Source organism: Triticum urartu, chromosome 7A, assembly GCF_056163025.1.
Source record: "Triticum urartu cultivar PI428250 chromosome 7A, HENAU_Tu73, whole genome shotgun sequence".
Taxonomy (NCBI): Eukaryota; Viridiplantae; Streptophyta; class Magnoliopsida; order Poales; family Poaceae; genus Triticum; species Triticum urartu.
Window position 1 is genome coordinate 646128756 of NC_141879.1, and position 9464 is coordinate 646138219.

Here is a 9464-nt window from a genome sequence, read left to right on the forward strand (position 1 = left end):
TTAATTTCTATAACACAATTAATGTATTTTTAGATTTGCGTGAATAAATTTACAATTCTCAGTTTACTAGAACATTGGAGTAGACGCCTAACCAAGCTGAGACAATCAAAGGTTAGTAGTAGTTATAGGATTATAACTTGATCTCCAAGGCACCTATACAAGGAAAACTATCCGGAGATTTTGTATGACACGATTACATACTTTAACCATCACATCAGTACGTAAGTTAGCATTGATCTGCGAGTATGCATGCGACCACCATTTCCATGCGCGCACTATTTCCTGCCGGCGTCCCGCTGAAGGTACTTGAGCACCTCGGCGGGCGGCACGCCGCGCCACACCCGCGGCCGCGGCACGCTGTGCCCGAGCTTCGCGAACCCGTGCGCCACCCTGTTCCCTCCCCGGCGCACGTGCGACACGGCCATGTCGTCGCCGAGCAGCGGGAGCAGCTCGGCGATCTCCTTCCACAGCCTCAGGTCCTCCTCCGCCCTGCCTAGGCGCGGGCGCCTGTGGCTCCCCCGCGCGGCTTCCACGGCCGACAGGTCGTCGCCCTCGACCCAGACGCCGCTCCACCCGTTCTCCAGTGCCAGCTCCAGCCCGCGCCGGAGCGCGGCGAGCTCGGCCACGGAGCTCGTCGCCGCACCGATCGGCTCCGCGTAGCCCAGCACGAACTCGCCCTTGTGGTCCCGGTACACGCCGCCGATGCTCGCGCTCTGGGACGCGTGCCTGGAGGACCCGTCGAAGTTGAGCTTCAGGCGCCCCGCCTCCGGCTTCCTCCACTTGCTCGGCGAGTCCCCGCCGCCGCCGTGCAGGCTCCGCCGCGGGCGGTACCCGCCCCCCATCACCACCGTTGGCATTGCCATTGCCATTGCCTTGTCGACGAGGAGGGCAGATACGGGGACGCGGTGCAGCATCGCGCCCAGAGGTAGTCGAAGGTGCGCACGCAGCATGGTTGCCAGGAGAACGCGCGATCTTGACGTCTATTTAGCGTCTGTGCATGCATGCAGTTGCTTGAAGCTACCGCTCACGTAGCATGAATGAATTGGACAACACTACCACTTCAGGCGTAGAATGGAAATGGCGGGATTGATTTGGTCAATGGATATGGGGAGGAGACGGAATGGAAGAAGAAGGCGGATGGAAGCCAAGTATTTGAAATGGTTTAAGGCGCGGGCGATGGAGCTAGCTAAGCATATGCCAAGGTTGGGGGGAGGAGGAGGGTATCTGTGCCAGACTTGTTGCCCTAAATTGCCTGTCAGGGAAGCAACCGCACGTTGCTTGCAGCCTCTAAATTAGCGAGTGCCAGGCTGCATTTCGGCTTAAAACACTACCCGGGTAACCACGATCTCCATGTTTGGAGCGCGTGGGCGAATTGTCATTGCGCATGCAAGTCGTGGCTTGTGTCAACTGTTAACCGCCGAAGAATATTCTGCGGCAAAAATAGAATGTCTACAAACTAGATTCACTGCACATGCAAAGAAAAATATCGAAATGAGGGGAAAAATCCCAGCACTACTCGTGCTAACACAGTCATTCGTGATTGTAAAGCATCAACTTCCGAACATGTTAGGGCATCTCCAACAGCAACCCGCAAATTTTCTCCTGCATCTGTTCGTGGACGGGGGGGGCAGTCCGTGGACAAGGATGCGGGAGGCCGCCATCCAATCGTAGCCGCATACATTTCAAACTCTTTTTCAACAAACTGGATGAAATTCGTGCAAACACGGACGGATTTAATATAAACATGACGGGATTCATACAAACACGGCAGATTTTCATTACATTTCGAACATTTAGAACAAAAAAAAGACCTACCTGAAGGAAATATGCCCTAGAGGTAATAATAAAGTTATTATTTATTTCCTTATTTCATGATAAATGTTTATTATTCATTCTATAATTGTATTAATCGGAAACATAATACATGTATGAATACATAGACAAACAGAGTGTCACTAGTATGCCTCTACTTGACTAGCTCGTTGATCAAAGATGGTTATGTTTCCTAACCATAGACATGAGTTATCATTTGATTAACTGGATCACATCATTAGGTGAATGATCTGATTGACATGACCCATTCCATTAGCTTAGCACCCGATCGTTTAGTATGTTGCTATTGCTTTCTTCATGATTTATACATGTTCCTATGACTATGAGATTATGCAACTCCCGTTTGCCGGAGGAACACTTTGTGTGCTACCAAACGTCACAACGTAACTGGGTGATTATTAAGGAGCTCTACAGGTGTCTCCAAAGGTACATGTTGGGTTGGCGTATTTCGAGATTAGGATTTGTCACTCCGATTGTCAGAGAGGTATCTCTGGGCCCTCTCGGTAATGCACATCACTTAAGCCTTGCAAGCATTGCAATTAATGAGTTAGTTGCGGGATGATGTATTACAGAACGAGTAAAGAGACTTGCCGCTAACAAAATTGAACTAGGTATTGGATACCGACGATCGAATCTCGGGCAAGTAACATACCAATGACAAAGGGAACAACGTATGTTGTTATGCGGTCTGACCGATAAAGATCTTCGTAGAATATGTAGGAGCCAATATGGGCATCCAGGTCCCGCTATTGGTTATTGACCGGAGACGTGTCTCGGTCATGTCTACATTGTTCTCGAACCCGTAGGGTCCGCACGCTTAAGGTTTCGATGACAGTTATATTATGAGTTTATGAGTTTTGATGTACCGAAGGAGTTCGGAGTCCCGGATGAGATCGGGGACATGACGAGGAGTCTCAAAATGGTCGAGACGTAAAGATCGATATATTGGACGACTATATTCGGACATCGGAAAGGTTCCGAGTGATTCGGGTATTTTTCGGAGTACCGGGTAGTTACGGGAGAAGCAATGGGCCTTGATGGGCTTTAGTGGGAAGAGGAGAAAGGGCCAAAGGGCTGCTGCGCCCCCCTCCCCTCTGGTCCGAATTGGACTAGGGAAAAGGGGCCCGGCCACCTCTCCTTCTCCTCCACTTCCTTCTCCCTTCCTCCCCTCTTGGTGGACTCCTACTAGGACTTGGAGTCCTAGTAGGACTCCACATCCTGGCCGCACCAATTGCCTTGGCCGGCCTCCTCCTCCTCCATCCTTTATATACTGAGGCAAGGGGCACCCCATAGACACAAGTTGATCTTCGTGATCGTTCCTTAGCCGTGTGCGGTGCCCCCCTCCACCATATTCCACCTCGGTCATATTGTAGCGGTGCTTAGGCGAAGCCCTGCGATAGTAATACATCAAGATCGTCACCACACCGTTGTGCTGACGGAACTCTTCCCCGACACTTTGCTGGATTGGAGTCCGGGGATCGTCCTCGAGCTGAACGTGTGCTAGAACTCGGAGGTGCCGTAGTTTCGGTGCTTGATCGGTCGGGCCGTGGAGACGTATGACTACATCAACCAAGTTAACGCTTCCGTTGTCGATCTACAAGGGTACGTAGATCACACTCTCCCCCTCTCGTTGCTATGCATCACCATGATCTTGCGTGTGCGTAGGAAAAAATTTGAAATTACTACGAAACCCAACAGTGGCATCCGAGCCTAGGTTTTATGTGTTGATGTTATATGCACGAGTAGAACACAAGTGAGTTGTGGGCGATATAAGTCATACTGCTTACCAGCATGTCATACTTTGGTTCGGCGGTATTGTTGGATGAAGCAGCCCGGACCGACATTACGCGTACGCTTACGCGAGACTGGTTCTCCCGACGTGCTTTGCACATAGGTGGCTTGCGGGTGACAGTTTCTCCAACTTTAGTTGAACCAAGTGTGGCTACGCCCGGTCCTTGCGAAGGTTAAAACAGCGCCAACTTGACAAACTATCGTTGTGGTTTTGATGCGTAGGTAAGATTGGTTCTTGCTTAAGCCCATAGCAGCCACGTAAAACATGCAACAACAAAGTAGAGGACGTCTAACTTGTTTTTGCAGGGCATGTTGTGATGTGATATGGTCAAGACGTGATATAAGTTGTTGTATGAGATGATCATGTTTTGTTGAAGTTATCGGCAACTGGCAAAAGCCTTATGGTTGTCTCTCTATTGCATAAGATGCAAGCGTCCAATAATTGCTTTACTTTATCGCTATGCGATAGCAATAGTTGCAAGAGCAATTGTTGGCGAGACGACCACGTGATGACACATTGATATAGATCAAGATGATGGAGATCATGGTGTCATGCCGGTGACGATAGAAATCATGACATTACTTTGGAGATGGAAATCAAAGGCGCAAGATGATGATGGCCATATCATGTCACATATTTTAATTGCATATGATGTTTATCTTTTATGCATCTTATCTTGCTTTGATTGACAGTAGCATTATAAGATGATCTCTCACTAAATTATCAAGAAGTGTTCTCCCTGAGTATGCACCGTTGCGAAAGTTCTTCGTGCTGAGACACCACGTGATGATCGGGTGTGATAGGCTCTGCGTTCAAATACAACGGGTGCAAAACAGTTGCACACGCGGAATACACAGGTTATACTTGACGAGCCAAGCATATACAGATATGGCCTCGGAACACGGAGACCGAAAGGTCGAGCGTGAATCATATAGTAGATATGATCAACATAGTGATGTTCACCAATGAAACTACTCCATCTCATGTGATGATCGGACATGGTTTAGTTGATTTGGATCACGTGATCACTTAGAGGATTAGAGGGATGTCTGTCTAAGTGGGAGTTCTTAAGTAATATGATTAATTGAACTTAAATTTATCATGAACTTAGTCCTGGTAGTATTTTGCAAATCATGTTGTAGATCAATAGCTCATGTTGTTGCTTCCCTGTGTTTATTTTGATATGTTCCTAGAGAAAATTGTGTTGAAAGATGTTAGTAGCAAAGATGCGGATTGGATCCGTGATCTGAGGTTTATCCTCATTGCTGCACAGAAGAATTATGTCCTTGATGCACCGCTAGGTGACAGACCTATTGCAGGAGCAGATGCAGACGTTATGAACGTTTGGCTAGCTCAATATGATGGGTACTTGATAGTTTAGTGCACCATGCTTAACGGCTTAGAATCGGGACTTCAAAGACGTTTTGAACGTCATGGACCATATGAGATGTTCCTGGAGTTGAAGTTAATATTTCAAGCAAATACCCGAGTTGAGAGATATGAAGTCTCCAACAAGTTCTATAGCTAAAAGATGGAGGAGAATCTCTCAACTAGTGAGCATGTGCCCAGATTGTCTGAGTACTACAATCGCTTGAATCAAGTGGGAGTTAATCTTCCAGATAAGATAGTGATTGACAGAATTCTCTAGTCACCATCACCAAGTTAGTAGAACTTCGTGATGAACTATGATATGCAAGGGATAACGGAAACGATTCCCAAGCTCTTCGTAATGCAGAAATTGACGAAGGTAGAAATCGAGAAAAACATAAAGTGTTGATGGTAGACAAGACCACTAGTTTCAAGAAAAGGGCAGAGGGAAGAAGGGGAACTTCAAGAAGAACAGCAAGCAAGTTGCTGCTCAAGTGAAGAAGCCCAAGTCTGATCCTAAGCCTGAGACTAAGTGCTTCTACTGCAAAGGAACTGGTCACTGGAAGCGGAACTACCCCAAGTGATTGGCAGATAAGAAGGATGGCAAAGTGAACATAAGTATATTTGATATACATGTTATTGATGTGTACTTTACTAGTGTTTATAGCAACCCCTCAGTATTTGATACTAGTTCAGTTGCTAAGATTAGTAACTCGAAACGGGAGTTGCAGAATAAAGACTAGTTGAGGGTGAAGTGACGATGTCTGTTGGAAATGGTTCCAAGATTGATATGATCATCATCGCACACTCCCTATACTTTCGGGATTAGTGTTGAACCTGAATAAGTGTTATTTGGTGTTTGCGTTGAGCATGAATATGATTTGATCATGTTTATTGTAATACGGTTATTCATTTAAGTAAGAGAATAAATTGTTGTTCTGTTTACATGAATAAAACCTTATATGGTTACACACGCAATGAAAATAGTTCGTTGGATCTCGATCGTAGTGATACACATAATCATAATATTGAAACCAAAAGATGCAAAGTTAATAATGATAGTGCAACTTATTTGTGGCACTGCCGTTTAGGTCATATTGGTGTAAACCGCATGAAGAAACTCCATGCTGATGGGATTTTGGAATCACTTGATTATGAATCACTTGATGATTGCGAACCATGCCTCATGGGCAAGATGACTAAGACTCCGTTCTCCGGAGCGAGCAACTGACTTATTGGAAATAATACATACTGATGTATGCGGTCCGATGAGTGTTAAGGCTCACGGCAAGTATCGTTATTTTCTGAACTTCACAGATGATTTGAGCAGATATGGGTATATCTACTTGATGAAACATAAGTCTGAAACATTTGAAAAGTTCAAAGAATTTCAGAGTGAAGTGGAAAATCATCGTGACAAGAAAATAAAGTTTCTACGATCTGATCGCGGAGACAAATATTTGAGTTACGAGTTTGGTCTTCAATTAAAACAATGTGAAATATGCCCTAGAGGCAATAATAAAGTTATTATTTATTTCCTTATTTCATGATAAATGTTTATTATTCATTCTATAATTGTATTAATCGGAAACATAATACATGTGTGAATACATAGACAAACAGAGTGTCACTAGTATGCCTCTACTTGACTAGCTCGTTGATCAAAGATGGTTATGTTTCCTAACCATAGACATGAGTTATCATTTGATTAACTGGATCACATCATTAGGTGAATGATCTGATTGACATGACCCATTCCATTAGCTTAGCACCCGATCGTTTAGTATGTTGCTATTGCTTTCTTCATGATTTATACATGTTCATATGACTATGAGATTATGCAACTCCCGTTTGCCGGAGGAACACTTTGTGTGCTACCAAACGTCACAACGTAACTGGGTGATTATTAAGGAGCTCTACAGGTGTCTCCAAAGGTACATGTTGGGTTGGCGTATTTCGAGATTAGGATTTGTCACTCCGATTGTCAGAGAGGTATCTCTGGGCCCTCTCGGTAATGCACATCACTTAAGCCTTGCAAGCATTGCAACTAATGAGTTAGTTGCGGGATGATGTATTACAGAACGAGTAAAGAGACTTGCCGCTAACAAGATTGAACTAGGTATTGGATACCGACGATCGAATCTCGGGCAAGTAACATACCAATGACAAAGGGAACAACGTATGTTGTTATGCGGTCTGACCGATAAAGATCTTCGTAGAATATGTAGGAGCCAATATGGGCATCCAGGTCCCGCTATTGGTTATTGACCGGAGACGTGTCTCGGTCATGTCTACATTGTTCTCGAACCCGTAGGGTCCGCACGCTTAAGGTTTCGATGACAGTTATATTATGAGTTTATGAGTTTTGATGTACCGAAGGAGTTCGGAGTCCCGGATGAGATCGGGGACATGACGAGGAGTCTCAAAATGGTCGAGACGTAAAGATCGATATATTGGACGACTATATTCGGACATCGGAAAGGTTCCGAGTGATTCGGGTATTTTTCGGAGTACCAGGTAGTTACGGGAGAAGCAATGGGCCTTGATGGGCTTTAGTGGGAAGAGGAGAAAGGGCCAAGGGGCTGCTGCGCCCCCCTCCCCTCTGGTCCGAATTGGACTAGGGAAAAGGGGCCCGGCCACCTCTCCTTCTCCTCCACTTCCTTCTCCCTTCCTCCCCTCTTGGTGGACTCCTACTAGGACTTGGAGTCCTAGTAGGACTCCACATCCTGGCCGCACCAATTGCCTTGGCCGGCCTCCTCCTCCTCCATCCTTTATATACTGAGGCAAGGGGCACCCCATAGACACAAGTTGATCTTCGTGATCGTTCCTTAGCCGTGTGCGGTGCCCCCCTCCACCATATTCCACCTCGGTCATATTGTAGCGGTGCTTAGGCGAAGCCCTGCGATAGTAATACATCAAGATCGTCACCACACCGTTGTGCTGACGGAACTCTTCCCCGACACTTTGCTGGATTGGAGTCCGGGGATCGTCCTCGAGCTGAACGTGTGCTAGAACTCGGAGGTGCCGTAGTTTCGGTGCTTGATCGGTCGGGCCGTGGAGACGTATGACTACATCAACCAAGTTAACGCTTCCGTTGTCGATCTACAAGGGTACGTAGATCACACTCTCCCCCTCTCGTTGCTATGCATCACCATGATCTTGCGTGTGCGTAGGAAAAAATTTGAAATTACTACGAAACCCAACAGTGGCATCCGAGCCTAGGTTTTATGTGTTGATGTTATATGCACGAGTAGAACACAAGTGAGTTGTGGGCGATATAAGTCATACTGCTTACCAGCATGTCATACTTTGGTTCGGCGGTATTGTTGGATGAAGCAGCCCGGACCGACATTACGCGTACGCTTACGCGAGACTGGTTCTCCCGACGTGCTTTGCACATAGGTGGCTTGCGGGTGACAGTTTCTCCAACTTTAGTTGAACCAAGTGTGGCTACGCCCGGTCCTTGCGAAGGTTAAAACAGCGCCAACTTGACAAACTATCGTTGTGGTTTTGATGCGTAGGTAAGATTGGTTCTTGCTTAAGCCCATAGCAGCCACGTAAAACATGCAACAACAAAGTAGAGGACGTCTAACTTGTTTTTGCAGGGCATGTTGTGATGTGATATGGTCAAGACGTGATATAAGTTGTTGTATGAGATGATCATGTTTTGTTGAAGTTATCGGCAACTGGCAAAAGCCTTATGGTTGTCTCTCTATTGCATAAGATGCAAGCGTCCAATAATTGCTTTACTTTATCGCTATGCGATAGCAATAGTTGCAAGAGCAATTGTTGGCGAGACGACCACGTGATGACACATTGATATAGATCAAGATGATGGAGATCATGGTGTCATGCCGGTGACGATAGAAATCATGACATTACTTTGGAGATGGAAATCAAAGGCGCAAGATGATGATGGCCATATCATGTCACATATTTTAATTGCATATGATGTTTATCTTTTATGCATCTTATCTTGCTTTGATTGACAGTAGCATTATAAGATGATCTCTCACTAAATTATCAAGAAGTGTTCTCCCTGAGTATGCACCGTTGCGAAAGTTCTTCGTGCTGAGACACCACGTGATGATCGGGTGTGATAGGCTCTGCGTTCAAATACAACGGGTGCAAAACAGTTGCACACGCGGAATACACAGGTTATACTTGACGAGCCAAGCATATACAGATATGGCCTCGGAACACGGAGACCGAAAGGTCGAGCGTGAATCATATAGTAGATATGATCAACATAGTGATGTTCACCAATGAAACTACTCCATCTCATGTGATGATCGGACATGGTTTAGTTGATTTGGATCACGTGATCACTTAGAGGATTAGAGGGATGTCTGTCTAAGTGGGAGTTCTTAAGTAATATGATTAATTGAACTTAAATTTATCATGAACTTAGTCCTGGTAGTATTTTGCAAATCATGTTGTAGATCAATAGCTCATGTTGTTGCTTCCCTGT

The 9464-nt window shown here is 45.7% G+C and overlaps 1 protein-coding gene across 1 annotated transcript; it reads right to left on the bottom strand.

Moving 5' to 3' along the window:
• Positions 1-1164, bottom strand: LOC125523394 (uncharacterized). Its single transcript, XM_048688431.2, has one exon. It carries the CDS (start codon positions 948-950, stop codon positions 276-278), a length of 675 nt encoding a protein of 224 aa, XP_048544388.1. The 5' UTR covers positions 951-1164; the 3' UTR covers positions 1-275.
• Between the last annotated feature and the right edge of the window lie 8300 nt (positions 1165-9464).

Coding starts and splice junctions, on each gene's coding strand:
- LOC125523394 (XM_048688431.2), bottom strand. CDS start 950: ATGCTGCGTGCGCACCTTCGACTACCTCTGGGCGCGATGCTGCACCGC.